At 41.5% G+C, this 25,185-nt stretch overlaps 1 protein-coding gene across 1 annotated transcript; it reads left to right on the forward strand.

Annotated features, from left to right (window-relative positions):
- LOC125245322 (gastrula zinc finger protein XlCGF57.1-like) lies at positions 1-24,355 on the forward strand. The gene is made up of 2 exons (XM_048155848.1): positions 1-62; positions 21,329-24,355. Exons 1-2 carry the CDS (start codon positions 39-41, stop codon positions 22,727-22,729), a joined length of 1,425 nt encoding a protein of 474 aa, XP_048011805.1. The 5' UTR covers positions 1-38; the 3' UTR covers positions 22,730-24,355.
- Positions 24,356-25,185: the final 830 nt, after the last annotated feature.

Raw genomic sequence — 25,185 nt, forward strand, 5'->3', positions numbered from 1 at the left:
TGAAGAAATAAAGATTGAAGAAACATGCAGAGTGAAACATGAAGATACTGAGGAACAAACAGGTTGGTTTTATTCTCACAGCTGAACTCAGTCATTTGATCATTATTAAAATGTCCAGATCTACAGAAATAGAGAATATACAGAAGTATAATCTTACAGTTAATATTATTGAATCCATTCATTCCAGCATAATATCATTCAGGTATAAATTCCTGTTTAATTGATCATGAAATTGTTTAATTAAGGTTTGCTCATGCTGAATGAATTTCCAGTTTCAAATGATTGTTAAACAGCAGCACAAACTCTGTGAAATCAGCAGCCCTTCCGGCGCACTCAGTGTGTCTGAATTCACTCAGTCGTTTCATTCAAGTGGACTTACTGTAGAGCAAGAGTTAGGGTTTGGATTAGGGCTGGTTACTTGTAATTAAAGGGTTAGTTCACTCAAAAATCTAAATTCTGTCATTTATTACCTTCATGCCGTTCCACACCCATAAGACAACATCTCTTTAAAATTCAGTGTTTCCATTAAATGTGACCCCAAACCACAAAACCGTAAGTCGCACAGGTATATTTATATAATAGCCAACAATACATGTTTTGGGTCAAAATTATGCAATATTAAAGGTGCCCTAGATTCAAAAATTGAATTTACCTCGGCATAGTTAAATAACAAGAGTTCAGTACATGGAAAAGACATACAGTGAGTCTCAAACTCCATTGTTTCCTCCTTCTTGTATAAATCTCATTTGTTTAAAAGACTTCCAGAAAACACGCGGATCTCAACATAAATCAGTGCATTGTTAATGATGCCCCAAAATAGGCAGATAAAAAAAAAAAACTATGGGGTATTTTGAGCTGAAACTTCACAGACACATTCAGGAGACACTTTAGACTTATATTACATCTTTTAAAAACATGTTCTAGGGCACCTTTAAATAATAATTTAACAAGTGATATAATAATGTATCATTACTGCTTATCTAAAACATGGAAAATTCAGTATTTAAAGCATGCAATAGGGCTGAGATCTAAAAAAAACAATCTGTATTTAATTTTTTTTTTTAAAATTACATCCTGCCCAATATTGTCTTAAAAACAATGTTCATATTGAAGGCTATAAAAACAAATATGAATGTAACTGTATAGTATATGCTATATTATGTGCAAAAAAGGGGTCAAATCGCATTAGGCCTAGGCTATATTCTAAAATTGTAACTTTACAATCTAAAAACAAAATGTTTTTTAAAGCAGAAGTTAAATACACTAAACTAAAAATGAAAATAAATAAAAACAAAAGAACAGACTAATATTATTATTTTGATTACCCTACAACAGTCACTTTACACAGTTACTGCTATCGTACGAATACACTTGGTTGTGTTTTCGAAATTCTATATATGGCATAATTATGTTCGCCAACAAAAACAAATTTTCAACAACAAATATTTTTAGCAAAATGTATTTTACTCAGATTGAACTCCGTCTGTTTGGCGCGCTCGTTCACGGAAGTTTGTGCTTGCTGAAGGCTCGTCCACGCCTGACTGCAAAATTGAAATATTTTCTTGACTTTCTAACATTTGCAGATGGAGAATATATCTGTTAAATGTAAATAATGCACTGAGGAAATTATTGGATGTCACTTCAGCATAGAAAATTAATAGAAGTATGTTTGTTTCCACCAATCGTATGAAAAGTTCAGGTTACGTATGATGACGAAGGCACGTTAGTGCGAGCCCTCCCGGAACCCATAGAGATTGCATGGCAGTGTCTGCTGTTCAAGTTATTTGAATGGAAGTCTATGGGAGCACTCGGGGCAAATCTCGGCCAGACTGAAATCGCCCAAAAAGAGGCGGTACTCCACAGAGCGTGACTCGACGCTGATTGGACTATATCCAGAGGCAGAACAAACAGCCTAACAGTGACAGCTAGCGTAACTCTGTGGTTGAATGTGATTGGAAAAGTCCGCCCCTTTCTCACTTTGGTGGTGCGTCGCCCTATTGCCCTAATGAAGAAACCGCCCCTGGTAGCCATACAGATGAAGTTAATACACTTAAAATTCCAGTTATGGACAACAAAAACAAAGAAATTTCAAGTTTTTCAACTTCAAATCTCTTGTCGTCAGTTTCTGGCATCGTAATGATGTGAAATATGAGCAGGAGTTTACTCAGGGTGATTATTTTGACTTTATTTTGTATTTGAGCTGCGCGTCTTGGACGCGGCGTCCGTCAGAAATAGGCGAGGCGCATATCTTTAGCGAAGCGGCGCGGCGAGCCGCTTCTGGGACGCTTCTCTAACGCACCGCGGCGCGGCTGGTGTAAACACGAGCATTGACTAGAGTGCCCGCGTATCAGCTCCGGTAGCCGCGTCGCAGCCGTAACGCGCCGCACACGCGTGCAGCGTAAACTAGGCTTGAGCCCTGCCCGCGTGAGGTGCGCCGCTTTCCGCTCGCGCTGTTCTGACTGTAGTTTACTAAAAGTTTATTAATTCTGAATGGGTCACGTCTTGCGTGTCCATCTATATTACACCAAATGCGACTCTGCACTCCCTTGTGAAGTCGATTGGATGAACGGTTCTCGAAATAATAAAAATGCAAACGGACATACAGACACAGATTCTGCCTTTATTAGAGAGAAAAATATGCTCATTACTACCGAAGCTTCGAAGCTCAAAAAATGGTATTCGGACCAGCCCTAAACTTTTTCCTCTTACAAGGCTATTCCTGAATTCAGTATTATTCTGGGGGCCGGATGGATATCTCTAGCGGGCCGGATTTGGCCCACGGGCCGCCAGTTGACGTTGCATGCTATACACTGTGAATTCTCAAACATTGTTTTATTTATTTTTTTATTTTTTATTTTTTTGTGGATGCTTTAGTGTACATAAATGTATGAATTATTTGGACTATATCATTTAGTTATTTGGTGTCCTTTTGGAGTCTGCAAGTGTCCTCTTGCAGACCTAAATTTATTTACCTTGAAAAAAGCTGAAAAATACAGTTTTGTGAGAATCACACTTGAATCTGATGTATGCTTAATTTCCCGATAAGTGTGAGATTAATTGTGATTAATTGCGATTAAAATTGAATCTATTGACAGCCCTAATTTTGATGGAAAATCCACTATTGTATTGTATATAATTGTTTTAAACACAGTATTTAGTTCAATTACATCAGAAGTAAATGTAATTAAATTACAGAAAAAATAGTAATGGATAATTTGACATGGTTTAGTGTAAGATTTTTGCCCATCTTTTGGAAAATGCAGTTTTAAATGTAAAAAATCACTTTTACCAGTAAATGCTGCAGAGCTCCACTATTTGCTATTTGACTGACTGAAGTACTGAATTTTCACAAGTATTGTTGGATTTATATCTAAATATTATGAAATCACAATTATAACAATAAAAGCTACTCTTTGTCAAAGTTTAATACAGTGGGTACGGAAAGTATTCAGACCCCCTTAAATTTTTCACTCTTTGTTATATTGCAGCCATTTGCTAAAATCATTTAACTTCATTTTTTTTCCTCATTAATATACACACAGCACCCCATATTGACAGAATAACACAGAATTGTTGACATTTTTGCAGATTTATTAAAAAAGAAAAACTTAAATATCACATGGTCCTAAGTATTCAGACCCTTTGTTCAGTATTCAGTAGAAGCACCTTTTGATCTAAAACAGCCATGGGTCTTTATGGGAAAGATGCAACAAGTTTTTCACACCTGGATTTGGGGATCAGATCCTCTCCAGTTCTGTCAGGTTGGATGGTAAACGTTGGTGGACAGCCATTTTTAGGTCTCTCCAGAGATGCTCAATTGGGTTTAAGTTATGGCTCTGGCTGGGCCATTCAAGAACAGTCACAGAGTTGTTGTGAATCCACTCCATTATTTTAGCTGTGTGCTTAGGGTCATTGTCTTGTTGGAAGGTAAACCTTCGGCCCAGTCTGAGGTCCTGTGCCCGGTTGCATAAAGCACCTTAAGTGTAATTTTCCCTTAAGATCGCCCTTATGTTTCCCTTAAACTTAAGGGTGTTGCAGAAAATAACCGTTAAGTATTGCTTAAGGGTTTCTTTAGGTGAAACGTCATAAACCCTAAGAATTTCCCTTAAGTATGTATTTTTCACTTAAGTAATCCCTTAAGTGTTGCATAAAGCCCCTTAACCGTCATTTCCCTAAGTATAACATAAGGTTCATAAAACTTCACCTTAAGTGTTACACGGAGAGAGCAGGTTCAATCCAAGTCTTCTAACGAGACACGATCGACCGCTTTATATGATAAACAAATTGTACTTTAGCGGTTTATTCACATAAACATTGATGAAATCACATATGTAGCGCATATCTTATATGGTCAACGGAAGCGCAAACGTGCGTACATCACACGCAAAAACAAACCTCATTGGTTCTTGCGCGCACGTTTGAGCTTCTGACACAGCCGTAATCATATGGATGTTTTTCAATAAATGGACATAAATGATGAGAGAATATTAAAAATATCTTTATTTGTTATCCAAAGATGAATGAAAGTCTTATGGGTTTGGAACGACATGAGGGTGAGTGAATGACGGCAGAAATCTCAATTTTGAGTAAACTATCAATTTGAGTTTCTCGTCTGGTCGTTCTCTTTCATATTTGGTTTTCTTTTTTGTTTTCCTTATCCATCTTATGTTGTTTTCTGTGAAAACTTACCACGATATGTATTAACAAATAACGTGTCCATGGCAACAGTAGAATTTTATAACGGCAAAACCTGGGTTGCTGTCGTGAAACACTTAACGGTTTCCCTTACCTAAGTGAACAGTTTAAGAGATTATATGCAACACCCTTAAGTCATTCCCTTAGTTAAGGGGAAATCACGCCTTAAGTGTCATACTTAAGGGAAAAACTTAAGGTGCTTTATGCAACCGGGCACTGAGCACTCTGGAGAAGGTTTTCGTCCAGGATATCCCTGTACTTGGCCGCATTCATCTTTCCCTCGATTGCAACCAGTCGTCCTGTCCCTGCAGCTGAAAAACACCCCCACAGCATGATGCTGCCACCACCATGCTTCACTGTTGGGACTGTATTGGACAGGTGATGAGCAGTGCCTGTTTTCTCCACACATACCGCTTAGAATTAAGGCCAAAAAGTTCTATCTTGGTCTCATCAGACCAGAGAATCTTATTTCTCACCATCTTAGCAAACTCCATGCAGGCATTCATGTGTCTTGCACTGAGGAGAGGCTTCCGTCGGGCCACTCTGCCATAAAGCCCCGACTGGTGGAGGGCTGCAGTGATGGTTGACTTTCTACAACTTTCTCCCATCTCCGACTGCATCTCTGGAGCTCAGCCACAGTGATCTTTGGGTTCTTCTTTACCTCTCTCTTCTCGGCTTTCCTAATCAAGTCCAATCAGTATAATCAAACACAGCTGGACTCAAATGAAGGTGTAGAACCAACTCAAGGATGATCAGAAGAAATGGACAGCACCTGAGTTAAAAATATGAGTTTCACAGCAAAGGGTCTGAATACTCAGGACCATGTGATATTTCAGTTTTTCTTTTTTAATAAATCTGCAAAAATGTCAACAATTCTGTGTTTTTCTGTCAATATGGGGTGCTGTGTGTACATTAATGAGGAAAAAAATAACTTAAATGATTTTGTAGTTGAACAAAGAGTGAAAAATTTAAGGGGGTCTGAATACTCTCCGTACCCGCTCTGTGTGTCTGTGTTTGTGTGTGTGTGTATATTAGGGGTGCAACGGTTCAAATTGCTCACGGTTCGGTTCGTATCACGGTTTCGGTACGGTTCGGTATGTGCTATGTTTAGGGAAAATAGGACTACTGTCAAATAAAAATAAAGAAAATAAGAACAAACAATCAAACTATAAGCAACATCACAAATAAGTACAATAAAGCAAATATTCAAATAAAATAAACAGTAGTTTTCAGGTACAGAAAATGGGTAAAGTAATCAAATATAAAATAACACTGCATATTATCTTTACTGTATAAAATAAATAAAGATTAATCATTATTGAAGTTACAAAAACTATTCAGTCAAGAGCAGTAAGTGATTTCTTTATTTGTTGTTTGATTTAACATTAAAAACAGGCAGAAGGAATAGGCGTCTTTCCCTTTAAGATATGCACGATCAGTACATATACTGTTACACATGCGCTGTCTTTCTCGACTAATATACGCTCACTTAAGACAACCGACTATGTTTGCTAGGATACTCGCCAAGACGGGCATATTGACATAATTTTTGTATGAATTTGTCTGCTGAAGCGCAAGACTTGAAAGAGAACTCAGTGTTTCCGCCCTGACTGAAATAAACGTGTGCACGCTTCGGATGAGTGCACACAAATCTTCTCACAGTGCGTGTGAGTTCTCTTTCGTGTCTTGTTCTTGAAGGTTTAAATCAGCAAGGCTTAAATTAGTTTAATTTAACCCTTTGGAGTCTGAAGCTGATTTGGGGCCTGGAGAAGTTTTGACATGCCCTGACATTTGTGCTTTTTTCAGTTGTTCATAAACATATTAATGACACAAGTGTCATTACACTGTATTCAGCACAAACTAGGCTACCATAATATGTGAGGAACATGTATGTACATGTTTGTGTTTTTGAAGGAATAGCGTTTATGCGTGGTTATTGAAAAAACAAAAAACTTAAGTCACTGAAATAAGGCCAAAAAAAGTATATTAACTCAGTGTTTACAATACTTTAGGGTATTGGAGGTTGTAGAGTAGAGTTTTTGCTTCAAAATTATGTAAAATTTATGCTGACTACTTTCATTTATAACAATATATTGATTTAGATTTTGTAAGACACTTTTTGCCAAGAAACAGTATGCGTGGAGGCGTGAATCACCATGAATAATGGGTCATTCTCACCTGAGAACACAAAAGAATCGCATAGTAATGACCTGAAATGACTTGCATATTAATGAGGCCTTTCAGTCAGGTAGGCTGTGAAAAAAACCTTCTGTGATGTCTCAAGCTCATCATGGTATATGAAACATACAGAAAAATATTATTACAATATAAAATAATGGTTTTATATTATACTTTAAAATATAATGTATTTCTGTGATGCAAAGAGTCTGAATATAGGCTTTTAGTTTAAAACCATGCACATTTGGAGAAATATTGGATTCTCATATATTTATGTCAATTTTCTATACATAGGAGTTATTTATTTAATATTCATTGTTATCTCTATGAGCGCTGGTGTTTGCAATTCATACTTGCAGCCGGAGGGCGCTCTCTGTCTTTCTGTTTTTAGTCCACAAATTTTATCAAAAGAAGAAGAGGCTATTCCATGAATGGTGTTTTCCAATTCATACTGCAGCCGGAGGGCGCTAAAGAAACAAAAACTCATCTAAAATTTATCTATAGAAGAAAACAAACAGGAACTAACTGCCTGTCTTCCAGAGATCGCTAACCATGGCTTTTACATCCAGATAAACACTTTTCAAGACAATAAATACACGATTGAGAGGATGTATGCATGTGTTGCCTCTGAATTTGCGTCTGAATAGCGCTGGCTCCGTGGGCGTGGCTGCATTAGTGGGTAATGAGCTGAATCAAAGGCGTCTGACATGCCTCTCTTTTCATACAGATTACATGAACACAGAATGTTTGTTTTCGATTTGACTTGCACGATTTAAAACCTGACATCTTAACGTTTTGTTAGACATAAGTATGATTTTTTTGTGATTAGTATTCACTAAGTTACAGTTCATTTTCTGAGAACTATCAGATTGGACTTCGTTCAGAGGGAGACGAGAGATCACGCGTCATGTTAGTTTTCTTTATTTTACAAAAAGCACAACATTTTGTTTTTACTCTGAGTGTACACAAATAAAAGAAGATATTCCACAGATTAAAATGGTGTATAACTCTTAATTGTATGTGGAACATTGATGGAGTATTTTGAGTCTCTTTCACACTGGTAAGAAAAAAAAAGCGGTGGTATCGCCAGCGATACCTCAGAGTGTTAAACACAGATAGCAACGTGTGCTGTTCAGGTCTCACCTGCGCTGGCACGCTATCAACACCCGGGTGATGACGGCGTAAATGACTGGACATTAGAGCATGCGGCACTCGCAGTTAACATTTTACAAAGAGTGACTGTTTTCTCCACACTTTCTGATTATCGTTGTTGTAACGTTTTGCGCATCCATCAACTGAAACATACATTATCTGAACTCTGTCTGTCTGTTTTCCACGTTGCTATTTTAAACAAACCATATTAACCAATAGATGCTTCGTCACTCGAGATGGACCGCGGTGCAAGTGTGTACCGAACCGTAAGTGGAGAACCGTACGGTTAGATTTTTTACCGAGAACCGTTGCACCCCTAGTGTGTATATATATATATATATATATATATATATATATATATATATATATATATATATATATATATATATATATATATATATACAGCTATGGAAAAAATTAAGAGACCACTCCAAGTTCAGAAATCAATGTTAAGTGGTCTCTTAATTTTTTCCATAGCTGTATATATATATATATATATATATATATATATATATATACACAGGGTGAGATTTGTAGGGGGGGATTGGGGGGATTTCCCCCCTTCTGGTCTATGCATCCCTGCCTCTGCTGAATTATTTTTATCCCTGGCGGTGGGGAATCTGGGGATAAAAAAAATATATCCCCCCCAGGGTGATGGTACTCCACAAACCACCAACAGAGCATAGAAACTACCAAAAATAAAAATCTTTTGTTAAAACATCACCAAGTAAAATGCTGCGTTTATATAGAACTTTTCACTTTTCAGACGCGCATTAGGGCTCAGCGCCAGGTGCAAGTCAGACGAGCGGAAAAGGTGCAGGCGACAACGAGGGAACTTCATTTGAACATCTGATGAGATGTTGTCAGGCTATGTTGGTAAAACACAGAAAAATTAAAGGGATACTTCAGGATTTAGCATTAAGCTTTGTATTAGTAGAATACCACTAGTATTTTCGAATTACCGTGCTTTCCCCCTTCATATCAGCCCGAGATGAGAGATTTATGCATTTTTATTCTGTAAAGAAGCCTCCGATGACGTAAAAATTGTCATTTTGCGTCATCGGAGGCTTTTTTGGCCAGAGGCTTAAAACTACAGCCAGTAATAGCAAGTAGTTCGGCATTTTTTCGCCACGCCCATAACATATGCGCGTTTGAGGTTACTCACGGACATAGATCAAAGATTTTATCAAAAGTGGGTGTCAGTTATATTTTTAACATTATTTTGTTATAGTCTGCACTACATCAGTGGTTCATCTCGCAAATTTATCGGTCTCTGCAGTCATCTCAACCAATACAGCAACAGGCTTTTGTGGTAACGTTAGCATAAACAGATAAATAGACTAACTCAGTTTTACAGAACAGGGGCTTTACTTTGATAACAGTCAACTTATATGCAACTTATATGTAATTGTCTATCTAACGTTACTTTGCGTTAGTTTGCAGTTTCACTGCTACCTACAACACTAGATATAAGGCAGGCTACTGTGTTATCAGAAATAAGAGTCTAGTATCAGCGAGTCTTACCTCTAGGCGAATACGCTTAGGCCGTGTGTCCACCAGAGCATTTTTAGATGGTTTTTAGCCAGCTGAAAACGCTAGGCGCTCTGCTTAAAACGTCCGTCTGTGAGCGCTTGAGCGCGTCTGCAGCGCAGCGTTGTTTTATGTTGAGACGCTTTGTTGCTATGATATGGAATATCCATGGCACTGTTTACTTGTAAATGATTTTGCTGGAATTTGTTTCAGCCTTAGGCCGTGTGTCAATTTAGCACCATTTCGCTGTAAATGTATGAACTAACTCACGATTGCGACCGATAGGCGTGGTTTGGGCGTGGCCTCGCAAGGGCAGCGAAACAAGTGCATTCTGGGAGTTGTTGTCTTTCATCCACATTAGTCAAAAATACATTTTCTGCCTTTTCTCAGTCTAGAAAGCTCCAAATTCAAAAATAATTTCACATTTCTACTACATAAATGACCAATTTTAAATACACATTCATCTTTCCAGGGGTGAAGTACCCCTTTAACATGACTGTCCAGTATAATCAGCCGTTATACTGTGCTCGTGGCGCGCACTCAAGAATTGCATGTGGAAATGCGCCGGCACGTGCTGCATAATTACTTTATTATATAGCTTAAATAAAGCGCAAAAGAAACTACGAGCATGCATCATATACAATCAAATGAATAGAATTTGTTACTAGTGTTGATACAATTATTGGGTGATGAGTATGATGATTTGTAACAGGTGTGATTGATCATGTTGATGAAATTAATTGTATCAGGTGTCATTGACTATGTTGAGAAAATGCAAAGCAATTGCCATTTAGTCACTATCTACTGTTTGCCTGACCTGACGAAGACCTCTTTGGTCGAAACGTTGTGCAGTGTGCAGTTCTTTGTTGGTTTATTCTGGAGTGACTTTAATGATCGAGCACCTGCCCTGAGTTTAGTTGGGATGTGCGCATATTTTCTTTTTCTTTTCTGTGTATGCAGTGTGATCAAAAATAAATGGGACCAGACACAACTCAATGTAAAGGTTTGTGTCTCGTTATTCTATTAATAACTACCGACTGATTTTGCATTTCTATCAGAAATTAAGAATTATTAGTGTCATTGTAGATGGTGTTGCAAATATCTAAGCTAATATCTAATACTTCAAATCTCAAGGTTAAATCAGAAGATTTTTTTTGTAAAAATGTTTCTGTAACAGCTGCCAAAATAGTATATAGCTCTACTGTGGTTTTTAACAAATTTCTAAACCCCCCTGTTATGGTACGCTGGTGTTAGATAGACGAGACGTATATGGATATCCACAGTTACGGTACTTTAATAAACAAACGCAGGAGAAGACACACAGGTACAACTTAAACAACAACAAGATCCGACAGGGAGTGAATGGAGTGAGTCCGTTATAAAGGATGTGCTGATGAACAGGAGCAGGTGCAGGTAATCCGAGATGAGTGCTGATGGGAAGCTGACGAGTGAAGTGAGTGCAGGTGTGGAGACAAGAGGATCATGGGATTTGGAGTCTTAGAGACAAGGGAACTGTGACATTACCTCCCCCTCCCAGTAGGCGTGGCCTCACGCTGTAGATGGAACACCGGGGAGGGGGGTGGGCGGGTCAGGTGCAGAGGGCTGCCATGGCGGGTCAGGTGCAGAGGGCTGCCACGGCGGGTCAGGTGTAGCGGGCTGCCACGGCGGGTCAGGTGCAGAGGGCTGCCACGGCGGGTCAGGTGCAGCGGGCTGCCACGGCGGGTCAGGTGCAGCGGGCTGCCATGGTGGTCCTTGAGCCCCACCCACATGTGTGACGCCCACATGTACCCCACCCACAGGTACTTGGCCCCCCCCAAAAAAAAAACTTGGGGAGGTTCAGGAGGGTCTTCAGGAGTTTAAAGAAAGGCATGGGCTTGTGGGCTGAAGTGGGCTCTTGGCAGGCTGGGGCTGCAGATTCTGCAGGGACTGGAGATACAGGCTCGGCGGTGGCTGAGACTGGAGATACAGGCTCGGCGGCTGAGACTGGAGATACAGGCTCGGCGGCTGAGACTGGAGATACTGGCTCGGCGGCTGAGACTGGAGATACTGGCTCGGCGGCAGCGGCTGGAGCTGAGGGCTCGGCGGCGGCTGGAGCTGAGGGCTCGGCGGAGACTGGAGAAACGTGCTTGGCGGAGACTGGAGGAAATAGCTTGGCGGTTGGAGCAGAGGGCCAGTTCATTCCCTCATAAACAATAAGAAGCCCCACTGGTACTGGAGCGTTCTCGGCCGAGAGTGGAGAGTGCTCAGCGGATATTGGAGAGGGCTTGGTTTTCTTCCTCCTTTTCCTCCTCTTACTGGGCCCAGCGGTGGTGTGTGGGTCCAGAGGAACACAGGGGATCAACTCACTGGAGGGGTATGTGGAGGAAGACGGAGCTTGACAGACTGGCCAGGCCGCCCGTGTTTCCGGGAGGACTGGACGAGAGTTACAGTTATAATCCTGAACCTCATCAACAAAGAATTTGGAGCCGTTTAAATACAAAATTAAATTAATTGTATCATTTAAGGAAAAGTAATCGTCAGGTTCACTAAAACGGATAGTGCTCTCGTCCAGTCCGTCCAGAAACAGGGCGATTAAACGAGCGTCTGACCAGCCTGTCAAATAAGCTAGCTCTACAAACTCCTCCACATACCTCTCCAGCGAACGTCCAACCTGGAAAAGACTGATGAGCTGATCCGCCGCTGACATTGGGGTGTGAGGCACGGGAGGAGCAGGAGCTTCAGTGATGAGAAATAAACCCATATTAGAGCCTGTGGATATCCAGCTGTCTGGGTCGGATCTTCTGTTATGGTACGCTGGTGTTAGAGAGACGAGACGTATACGGATATCCACAGTTACGGTACTTTAATAAACAAACGCAGGAGAAGACACACACAGGTACAACTTAAACAACAACAAGATCCGACAGGGAGTGAATGGAGTGAGTCCGTTATAAAGGATGTGCTGATGAACAGGAGCAGGTGCAGGTAATCCGAGATGAGTTCTGATGGGAAGCTGAGGAGGGAAGTGAGTGCAGGTGAGGAGACAAGAGGATCATGGGATTTGGAGTCTTAGAGACAAGGGAACTGTGACACCCCCAACCCCCCCTCTGTTTTTTCACAAATCGTACAATATATATATCACGTGTGTTCTACTTTAGAAGTAGTTGAAGATGAGTGTCGTTAGTGTTTGTTTTTGTGTTAATGTTTTATTCATGTTATATCATCAGAAATAACAGTATTGTCTTTCACTAGAGCAGTTTATAGGATTTTCTCATACATTGTGACTCCAATAATGTGTAATGTGTAACAGCAAACACTCAGAATAAAGTGAGATGATCTGCTAATGATCTAAATGTCTTGTTGAATGAGTGTTGAACTTTACAAATGTGTGCGGTGAGGACATGTGTGCATCACAGATGTCAGACAGGGAAACCCCCGAAATAAAAGCCTTGGAGGCAGCCATACTCCTCATAAGCATGTGAGATAGCCTCGACCACCCACTTGCTCATTCTCTGCTTAGATGCTGGTAGACCTTTTCTTGGTGCACTGAACAGCTGTTCATCTTTTCTCCAGTTGGCAGCTCTGTGAACGTATGCATCCAATGCCCATACTGGACATAGCAGATTCAACTTTTCCTGGTCCGATGACGTAAACGGAGGAGGACAAAAGGCCTGCAGCATAATAGGTCTCGCAGTATTAGTGAGAACCTTTGGAATGTATCCCGGTCTGGGATGTAGAAATGCCTTCACATTACCAGGCGCAAATTCTAGACACGATGGAGCAACCGACAGGGCTTGAATGTTGAGAGACGAAATAGTGATGAGAAACACTGTTTTAAGTGTTAACTTTTCTGCCACCTCTTCGATGGGCTCGAAGGGGGCCATAGACAGGCCCTGTAATACAATGGCCAAATCCCATGTCGGAACTCAGTGCGTACTGCAGGTCTCATCCTCATAGTGCCACGAAGGAAACGAGTTACATGCAGGTGTCTCCCCAAAGAGACTCCACTGAAAGGAGCGTGGTAAGCAGCTAAGGCTGCCACGTATACCACAAAAAGATAATGCAAAAGATGTGCTGCACGGGGTGTAAATTCAATCTCGGTGCTCTTTGGATACGAGGGAAAGCTGTATACTTGTAATCATAAGTAATCCAAGGCATTCGGATCAAGCGAAAAATATTATTAAAAAGCCTTTATTTCATCTTGGCTATTATTTAAAAGAAGGTGAGACATACATGTAGCACACCTACGCGTTGCGGCTATTGCCTTCGTCAGGGTGTGAACAACAAACACATTGGGAATTCCACGTATACCTTTAGTGTGGAGGGGGATAACCCTGTGGAGAATCTCTCCTGCAGAGAGGATCCCACTGGATCCCACTGATGATTCTCACACCAAGAAGTGAATAATCTCCACTTCAGAGCGTAAAGTTTCCTCGTGGAGGGAGCTCTGGATTGGAGTATGGTCTCAACAACCTCAGTTGATAGACCGGAATCTATGAGACGTGCACCCTCAGAGGCCATGCCCACAACTTCCATAACTCCTAGCGGGGATGCAGTATTAGACCGCCCGCCTGAGATAGAAGGTCCTCCCTGACCGGAATCTCCATCAGAGACCCGTCCAGGAGAGAAACCAGGTCCGAGAACCAAACTCGGGCCGGCCAGTACGGGGGTACCAATAATTGATGGATCCCGTCCCGGCGAACTCTCTCCAGAACTGTGTACAGTGGTAGCCTCGGCCACGGCTGTACCATAGCATCCAGCCCAAGAGGTGCTGGGTTTGTCATGGAGAACCACAGGGGACAGTGAGTCGTCCCTCCAGATGCAAGCAGATGTCTGCTCCCACATTCAGGTACCCTGGGATGTAAACTGCTCTGAGGGATAGCAGTTTCCCTTGGGACCACAGGAGAATCTGATTGGCCAGCTTGTAAGCGGGCGTGATCTCAGACCCCCCTGGTGATTTATATACGAGACTACTGATGTGTTGTCTGTTCTGACTAACACATGTTTGTCTCTGAGGTCTGGGAGGAAGTATCTCAAAGCTAGAAATACCGCCATCATTTCTAGACAATTTATGTGCCATGTGAGATGATGGTCCTGCCACAGCCCCCATGTCGAGCGACCACTCATGATCGCCCCCCAGCCCGTGAGGGATGCATCTGTCGTTAGCGTGACGCGACAACTGAGAGCCCCCAGCACAGGTCCCTGGGATAGAAACCAAGGTTGCTTCCATATGTCTAGAGCACGTAAGCATCGCCGCGTGACTCTGATCATACTAAATGGATTCCCCCTCGGTGAGAACCCCTTGGTTTTGAGTAGGGCTGGACAATAATTCAAAATCAATATATATCGCGATATAATTTTTTTCAATAACGGTGATATGATTTTTAACCACATTTCCGGTATTTCGATACAGCATTTCTCACTGACTTGAGGCGCAGCCGTTAAAGAGCAGAACGCTATTTGCGTGATGACGTACACCACAGAGACACGCAGCCACCAGCCAGTGCTCAGCAGTTGTACGCCGAAATCAAACGCGAATGCGGCAAGTTTTACAAAATGAGTACACCCGATGCAAATGCGACGGAACAAGCTTCCACAACTTGATGAAAATATGTGTGCATAACTAGACCGTGCTGGTTAATGTTTGGTGCAGGAGAATGTGTGAAATAAAAACTTTAAACACGGATACTTTATTCTGTATGAGCTATGTGCCACGTGGCTAGTGTTATTAAACTCATCGCGGAGCTCTGCGCTGAAACCGAGCATATGCGCGCTCCGTGTGTATATCATAACAATCGTGTTTTTCATGTGTTCGTATTCAAACTCCAGTTCTGACCGCATCGCAAGCAAAATACAAACACGTGCTGCTGTGCTGAAGGAAACAGCCTACGGCTTGCGTGTTTGAACGCAGCTAGAGCAGGCAGAGGTGAATGAGCCGCACTTTTGTGACATTTGAATTCTCCGCTGTAATGCGATCTCGCGCGAACATATTTTCCATTTGTGCGGGTAGATAACAGCAAAACAATCCACATGCACACAAACCTCTGCTCTGGATGCGTCGCAGGAAAACACATTGTGTTGTAGCACTGAGGAAACGAGCACCAGCGATATGTCTCTGAATGACAAGAGACCGAGGCGAGAGAAGTGATACTTTCTCATGCATAATACCGCAATTATAATCTTATGCATATTACAGCGCAGTGATTGGATTGAATGAGCTTTATGTCATGAATATATATGTCGAGATTCGCTCAAAACGGTCTACGTCAGCATGTTCGACCATGCCCATACTTGGGCCGAAGGTACACGATTATGTCAGATTTTGTGACGTTGCTCCGACTCAGCTTTTCAAACAGGAAGACAGAAATCGCTCTGAAAAATGCAAAAATAACTATTTTTCACTTATGAATAACATTGAGTACCTTTAGTGTTTTAAATGATGTGCAGCCTATACATCTGTTTACATCTCAAAAAAAGTGTTTTGGGGTTTCATGACCCTTTAAGAATAATAAAATCAGCCTACGTTATAGTTAATGTTAAAGAAGTTAATATTACTAAAGTAAGTGAGTCTTATATTATTTTTATGTTTGTATGAAGGCTAAATACAAATAAAAGTTGAACATAAATTTATTTGTACTGTTTTTATTTCTAAAATATTAGAGTTTTATAGGAAGAGATTTCATAGATTTGGCAAATTCATTTTTCAGACGTTTGTAGGTACAGACATCCGTTGTGGCCGTTCTTGGCAGTTTTTCTGAGGCTATTATATAGTTCATATCAATATCGGAATTATATCGTATCGACCGAAATTTAGAATTATATCGTGATATAATTTTTGGCCATATCGTCCAGCCCTAGTTTTGAGCCACCACTGCAGCGGTCTCATGTACAGCAGGCCGCAAGGTATAACGTTGGACGCTGCTGCCATCAGACCCAACAGTCTCTGGAACTGTTTTACAGTGAGTGACTGGCCTTGCCTTATGTCCGAGACAATATTGAGGATTGATGTTATTCGAGCCGGAGATAAACGGGCTTTCATAATCACCGAATCCCATACCACGCCTAGATAAGTGGTTCTCTGTGCAGGAGAAAGCACACTTTTCTTTGCGTTTAGTCTCAACCCCAACTTTTCCATATGAGCGAGAACAACACCTCTATGTTGAACCGCTATCTCCTCTGATTGCGCGAGAATCAATCAATCGTCTATGTAATTGAGAATGCGGATGCCCTGCATGCGCAAGGGCGCCAGCGCCGCATCTACACATTTGGTAAAAGTTCGGGGTGACAATGCTAGGCCGAAGGGGAGAACCCGATATTGGTATGCTTCGCCCCCGAAAGCAAACCTCAGGAATTCTCTGTGATGTGGAAGGATTGACACATGGAAATACGCGTCTTGTAGATCTACCGTCACAAACCAGTCCTCGGATCTGATTTGTGACACAACATGCTTTATTGTCAGCATTTTGAACTTGAGCCTTGCTACTGTTCGATTTAATTGACGCAGATCTAAAATCGGACGTAATCCTCCGTCTTTCTTTGGCACAATGAAGTAACAGCTGTAAAAGCCTGACTCCCTGCTTGGAGGAGGGACCCTCTCTATAGCCTCCTTTCCCAAGAGTGTCTGCACTTCTTGTGCCAATACCAGAGCCTGCTCGGGATCTACCACCATGGATAGAATCCCGTTGAATCGGGGTGGGCGTGTTTTGAACTGGATCGCATACCCCTTTTCTATAGTTCGCAGGACCCACTGAGATACTTTTGACAAATTTTCCACTCTGACAAAAAATCTACTAAGGGTACCAGTCTCTCGAGACTGGCCTCTGGTGTAACATGAGCAGCCAGCACAGTGCCCTGAAGCTGCGGACCGGCAGGGAACAACTGGCGTGACTGCTGAAGCGCGCCACCCTCGGGTGACACGCAGGGAACTACTGCGCCCTGGCATTGCGGCGGGGATGACAGAGCGCCCTCCTGAGGGCACCGAAGATTCACAGGCACCGTATAATGAGGTGAGCACTGTCTGTCTCCGGAGGGGACCACCCTCAGAATCCTGACCGCCACTCTGGCGTCAGGATTTCTTAGACGAAGCCCTCTTAGCAGCAATGACGGCCCTCAGATCCGTGAGATTAAGCCACAAGTGCCGCTCCGTAGCGGCAGTCAGATACAACTCATGGATGAGATCCGCCCCCACTTCATAACTTTCCCCCAAATCCTTTAGCAGGTCATCCTGGTATGCTTGCATGATAGACATCGTGTGCAAGCATGCCACTGCTTGACCTGCAGCCGAGTATGCTTTGCCCACTAGCGCTGAAGTTGTCTTGAGCGGCTTAGTGGGCAACGTCGGGGCTTTCAGGGACGACGCCGCGTGCGGAGAGAGATGGCTCGCAAGCGTCTCTTCCACTCTTGGCATCGCCCCATACCCGTGTTTCCTCATCCCCGCCACATTGCTGTAGATGGAGGTCTGAGGCGTGTAGACACGGGTGGAAACCGGTTTCTTCCACGACCTCGACACCTCAGTGTGGAGGTTGGGAAAAAACAGTAATGCCCGATGTGGAGGTTGAGCAGACCTGGATGGCAAGAAGCGTTCTTCTAGCTTGCTTCTCACCGTCTGCTCTTGCTTTTCGGCTGGCCAATTGATGTTCAACTTGGCCACAGCACGAGAAAGCACTTCCATAAGCTCCTCGCTTGCGGGAGACTGAAGTGGCAAATCTTCAGATTCTCCCGTGGCCACACTAACAACATCCAATTCCTCAGAACTAGACGCCATTAACGTGACCGTATCCCCCGGAGCGGAAGAAACCGCAAAGCGTGCTTCCGGCCTCCGGATGGATACACTTCCAGATGTACCAGGTGAGGGCAGAGATAAGGCATGGCCCATCTCTAACCCCTCCGATACATCCATCTGTGAACCCCAGGACATAAGGCGCCGCCCTGCCTCGGCAGAAGCAGGACCCGAGCCCTGGGGAACGCGAACCGAGCCACTCTCCTCAAAGAGAGCTCGGCCGGAGCGCAGCGTTCTCAGCGGGAGCTGATCACAATGCACACAAGCAGCCCCCTCGAGAGCTGCACTCCCATACAAACAACGCACATTTCATGCGAGTCCCCGTCCGGGATAAAACGCGGACTAGGGTGCACACGCTTCCTGTACTGCTGTTCGCTCGCCATGATAAATACTCGTAGAGTAGACAGACAACGATAAATAAGACAGACCACACGATGAGTGCTTGCTGAAGACACAGAAGCTGAATGACAGTGTTTTCGGACTGGCTTTATGGTTCCTGGTCAGTGACGTCACCCGCCTATGACGTTCCGTCTCCTGATTGGACAGATTGCATACGTGCTTCAGACGACATCACACAGAGGCGTTCCCATAGCGTTTTTACACAGCGCGAGTTCCCTTGAAAGGGAACTGCTGAAAACACTCTTTATTTCATGTCAATAGTTCCTGTTTTCAACTCATTTATTAGGATGATGTCTTCAGATCTGCTGTAAATTGACACTTAAAGTTCATTTCATTGCTGTGAACAGACTGGGGGGATTTCATGGTTACAGATATGTTTATTTCTGTCTTCATGGCATAAATGTTTTTCTTACAGTTCTTTACTACTTTTCTAGACATCTGTCGTTATTTTAATGAAGAAACAGAATAAAGTTAGAATGAGAAACAAAATGTTCTGAATTAGCACCAGTTGCTGTACGATAGATGGACATAAATGATTATTGCAATTAGTTTAATGCAGCAGTCTGCAACTTTTTTGTGTTAAAAATGTACAAAAATTATATAATGAAATTATACAACATGAATCCATTTTCCAAACTCTGTTTTTGTCTTATTCTGAATCATTATGGTACACTTATAATTAGTGTTTATATTCTGACTATTTCAGACCAGATTGGTAGGACTCGCCGCAGAGTATCATAGTCACTGCGTGACTCGCCATAGACATACACGGAGAAAAGTAGCTCCAGCTACAATGTTCCTCCCCAAGATGCGTGCAGTTCTGTTTATTAAACGCTAGAGGGCCAAAAGTTGCGGACAGCAGCTTTAAGGGCGAAATACAAAAGAGGTTAATATAACAACAACAAAAAAAGAAAGACACTTGCATTTAATGGGTTTTTTATTTAAAATCACTTTTGTACATTTAATTTGATGCAGATACTAAAATTTGATCTCTAACCCTATAAAAACAAACACAGTAACTGATATTTTTGATTTGGGCAGATCAGCTCCTCCAATCAATCTGTAGTTCAGTCAGTGAAGCTCCGCCCACTGCAATTCACTTAACGAAGCTCCTCCCACTGCAGTCACATCACCAGTGATTTGCAGTTAATTTGCAGATTTGCAGTTAAACTATGAAATGATACATAATGTTCTTTTCTAGCTCAGTAAAGGGAAGTTTGAGAAACATTCATACTGATTTTCAACATCAGATCAAACTAAATATTTACGTATTTTACATTTGTTTCATATCTGCTACACTATTTCCAGGCGTGTTACCCCGAATAGAGGCATTTTCAATACAGTTTTCAACCCTGTTATTTTTATGAATAAACTATAACACCATAATGTATGAAGTAAATGATCTTTCCAGAATGGCTGACAGGGTTGTGAGTGTAACTTGAGCAATATCTCTTCTTACAGTAACTTTGGTAACAGGGTTGATGAATGCAGTCATTCATTTGTGTAAAAACTGAGACAATGTCACAGTTTTAAAGGTGAATTTATATTGACATAGTTGAATAACAAGAGTTCAGTACATGGAAAAGACATACACTGAGTTTCAAACTCCATTGTTTCCTCCTCCTTATATAAATCTCATTTGTTTAAAAGACCTCAGAAGAAGAAATCCTCTGGTTTTGAAAGGAGGAAAATCCTGTCAGAAGTAACAGGGTTGAGTGAATCATGTAGGACACTGATAATAACACATTTAAAGATGCAGTCAGTCTAGACTTTGAGCATGTGAACTTTCTACAGACACGGCAACGGTCAAGATATGAAGTGATATATTTTTAAAAACATAAATAACAAATAAAAATCACTCCAAAATTTTAAAATATACAATCTACTCCACTTTACTGCAAAATTCACTTGATCTTGTGTTTCTGGTGTCCCATATTCACATGTGTATGAATGGAAGTCAGTGGAAGGAGAAGTCTGCTCTGACTGGCCCTTAATAATTACACAGGAAAATAAATTAAATATCAACCTAAAAGTTGATGTCAAAATATGGCTGTTAATATTACATTAGATCATTTTGTCATTGATCAAATATATTACTGAAAATATTTCAGAGCAATGTTTTCTTTATTTTCTTAATATTATTTATAAATTATTAAGAATTATTTAAGGGAAGGTGGCAGAGCAGCTATTTGGGAAATTCTGTAGCCAGAAGACGTCCATTCAGTGCTGATTGTCTTAATTCAGTAAATCTTGATGTAAAAACATTTGAAATTGGAGTCAGATTAAACGAGCAGCTAAAGTAAAATTGAGACTAAATTCTAAAATTAAGTGAACTTCACAGGAGCGCTGAAGAGACGTACACACATTATACCTTCACCAGACCACTGGATTCTGTCGCTGGAACGACAGCTGGTCCTTTACGATCGGAAGATTAATGTTAAAGTTTCAGGGACATATGCAACTAATTTATTCAAATGCTTCAAAATGATCGTAAGGTTTTGTAGCAGTTGTCTATCACGACAAGTCTAAATTTTATCACCTTTAACTTCATATTTCTCTCTTTATTTTGATTTACTCAAAATTAAATGACTTTTTTTCTTTCTGATGGAAGTGAAGGAGGAGAGTGAAGAACTGAGTGAAGTGGAGGAGGAACATCATGACAAACCTGAAGAAAAACATTTGAGTCGGTCAAAGACTAAAAATACATTTCTAAAGAAAATAAGAGCCTATAAATCTACAACCTGCACTCAGTGTGGAAAGAGCTTCTCAACCAAACAAAGTCTTGAAGTTCACATGAGAATTCACACCGGAGTGAAGCCGTTCACATGTGATCAGTGTGAAAAGAGCTTCTCAACCAAACAAAGTCTTGAAGTTCACATGAGAATTCACACCGGAGTGAAGCCGTTCACATGTGATCAGTGTGGAAAGAGTTTCTCAACCAAACAATATCTTGAGGTTCACAAGAGAGTTCATACAGGAGAGAAGCCATTCACATGTGATCAGTGTGGAAAGAGTTTCTCAATCAAACAAAGTCTTGAACATCACCTGAGAATTCACACCGGAGAGAAGCCGTTCACATGTGATCAGTGTGTAAAGAGTTTCTCAACCAAACAATATCTTGAGGTTCACAAGAGAGTTCATACAGGAGAGAAGCCATTCACATGTGATCAGTGTGAAAAGAGTTTCTCAATCAAACAAAGTCTTGAACATCACATGAGGATCCACACCGGAGAGAAGCCGTTCACATGTGATCAGTGTAAAAAGAGTTTCTCAATCAAACAAAGTCTTGAACATCACATGAGAATTCACACCGGAGAGAAGCCGTTCACATGTGATCAGTGTGGAAAGAGATTCAGTCGATCATCAAGCCTTAAAGAACACATGATGATCCACACTGGAGAGAAGCCGTTCACATGTGATCAGTGTGGAAAAAGTTTATCAACCAAACAAAGTCTTGAGCTTCACATGAGAATTCACACTGGAGAGAAGCCGTTCACATGTGATCAATGTGACAAAACATTTCTAGGGTCATCAGCCCTGAAGAGACACCTGAGAGTTCATACAAAGAAGAAGCCACATTCATGTTCTGTGAGTGGAAAGAGTTTTTCACAGCTGTGTAGTTTACGAAAACATCAGAAAACACACACTAGTGTGAGAGAGTACATGTGCTTTGAGTGTCAGAAGACTTTTACTACATGGAGCGATTTAAAAAAGCACCAGAGAATTCACACTGGAGAAAAACCTTACAAGTGTTCACAGTGTGACAACAGATTCAGTGTGTCATCAAATCTGAAAACACATGAGAGGATCCACACTGGAGAAAAACCTTACAAGTGTTCATACTGTGACAAGAGATTCAGACGGTCAGGACATCTGAAAACACATGAGAGGATCCACAGCAGAGAGAAGCCGCACACGTGTGATCAGTGTGGAAAGAGTTTCTCTTTTAAAAGTCACCTGAAGATACACATGAAGATCCATGCAGTGGAGAAACCACATCACCACAGTCTGAAATGAAGTAGTTCATTTTTATGTGCTGAACAAAAAAAATCTCTTCTGTGTAAGTTAGCCACAGCCAAATCTCTCCTCTCCAGCTATAGTTGGTGCAAGGGGAAACAAGTTTTATTTATCTATTTATTTTTGTTTTGCAGTTACAAAATCTCTTTTTGTACCTGTATCAGCAAATTATTCACAATTTTAAGCAAACAAGTTTAACCCTTTAACGACCCAGTGGTCCGCTGGCGGGACGATAGAGTGTTATAATGTTAAACAAGTTTTTTTAAATGAGGAGAATGCCATCTAACTAATAATTTATTATGCTCGGTGTGTGTCAGTGAAATGAATTGCAATATTAATTCAATAATAAAATAATAAAATTCAATAATAAAATTAGCCCTGTATGCCCATCTGCTATACGCCACTGTGAAGGGATAAACCGTGTTCAGGCACGGCATCAAAGCCATTACCTGTTTAATCCAAATCCACATGCGTGGACTGTTCAATATTCAGTACTGCAATGTCCAAGTCTCTCCAGTCACATGATGTTTCTCATGTGTTTTCAGTCGGTGCAACAAAGAAACATTTACTAGACTGTGGACTAGCTTTACTCTCTGAACAGTGGCAGCCTGAATTTTTGTGATCACTGAAGTCCCGGGTATACTTCGGCCGTCCGCATTTGTGAATTGAACTCGTGGCCAGCCGCACACCCCATCCACAGGCAGCCCAAATTTCGAGACCGGGCAGATGGTGCACATGCAACAGCGCATGTTGGAAGAGCCCACTAGGTGGCAATACGTACAGTACCGAGCACAATGTGCAGTCGTCAAAGAAGAGTGAAAACAAGACGAGTAAACTCAGAGGCATGCTTTCCCCATCGTTTTTTAATTCCTGTTCTCTTGGTTCATCTTCTGAACTATGTTGCAATGGTGGATGCACTATTTTTCTTCTCCGATCCTGCCCAGTGAATGTCCCATTGATGACATACTTTGAAAGATGCACGGACACGACTGCATGCAAGACGTGTCCAGGTGCGGAAAGTGAGGCATACCTGGGGCTTGATGGCGCGCTGTCTTTCCGCGCTCTCGGGCAAAGAATTATCTTTGAAAGGCTTGCACACTCAACTGTGCTCGAGATGGAGCAGAACGTGGGAAATTACATATACCCGGGCCTTAACCACTCCTGATTGTAGTGAACTGGAGCTGACGGCTCACTTTGGGAAAAATACCCCCCAAATGTCCCCCATGTTATTATGTCTAGTTTAACTGTTGCTGGTTGATGTGAGAGGCATTCTGGGATACCTGGCTGTTAAATAATTTCTTATTTCTTGGGCTTCACTTTTTGACTTTCTCTGTGTCTTGGGATTTTTCCATTGTGCAGCTCATGTACCTACCTAGACAAAACAAGAAGTAGTAGTCCTTGGACACACTGACACTCTCACACACAACCAGAGGTTGAAGACACACACACATTTACGCACATACATTTCTTATTTGTTATTATATTTCTTGAAATGCCATACATGGTAAGCTTTGATTCTTAAGTCGTATGATTGGATGCTCAAGTCATCCTGGAGATTGTCGTTTGACATATGTCTATAAATATGACCCTTCTTCCTGAATAAATCTGAGAATGCTTTGTACCACACTTGATCTGTGTCTGCTTGGTCATTCTCCCGAGGCCTCGCGCTGCTGCTGCCACACATCACAGGGGTTGAGGCGCCTGTTTCTTAACTGATGACTGGAATTACAAATATTCTACCTATTATTGAGATTTTGATCTAACAGTTTGGGGGCTCGTCCGGGATATTCCCAAGAAACACGGGACTGGGGGACTGAGAGGTCATCCTTCATCACAGGTAAGTTGTTTTTTAATAATTTCCTGTGGTGGTAGGATTGATTGAACTCATCCCATGTTATCCTTGGATGCAGCTCTAAGAGTTAGTCCAGGAAGATTTGTCTGTAAGGGTACTGTTTAAACGCACAGCTACCTGGCAAATATTTTGGTAATCCCTCCGGTGCGAGGAAGATCCGTGCAGATCCGCTCTGACGGATATCCGTTTAGATCCGCTCTGACGTAAAATAAAGTGTTGATGGGAATATTCCGGTTGACGAATTAATAAAATTGGCTGAATAATTATAATTAAAGAATTATAAAAAAGACCCCTTTGGTGTGGTGTGGCAAATTAAAAATCAAATTAGGTGAAGGACGGGTCAAAAGATATCAAGACCAATTCAAGATGAGACACCCCGAAATTGGATGTTTAGAAATAATTGTGGATATTGGACTGAACCCTATTTATCAGATTTAGAGGGGTGGACTCAAGGAAAAATACAATTGGATCCTTTCCCCAAAGAAGGCTCTTTTAAAGGCAGGGTAGGTAAAAAAATGTATAAAAAACTTTTTTTCAAAATTTGTTTAAACTTTATTTATATATCAATACATAATTAAAATGTAAGTACTCTGAAAAAGAAAGT

This window comes from Megalobrama amblycephala, linkage group LG14, assembly GCF_018812025.1.
Source record: "Megalobrama amblycephala isolate DHTTF-2021 linkage group LG14, ASM1881202v1, whole genome shotgun sequence".
NCBI lineage: Eukaryota > Metazoa > Chordata > Actinopteri > Cypriniformes > Xenocyprididae > Megalobrama > Megalobrama amblycephala.

What these genes read in the sequence shown, in the direction of transcription:
- LOC125245322 (XM_048155848.1), top strand. Translation starts at nt 39, where the DNA reads ATGAAGATACTGAGGAACAAACAG. An exon ending in AGATACTGAGGAACAAACAG is followed by an intron (nt 63 to 21,328) that starts GTTGGTTTTATT and finishes ATGGAAGTGAAG; the next exon opens with GAGGAGAGTGAAGAACTGAG.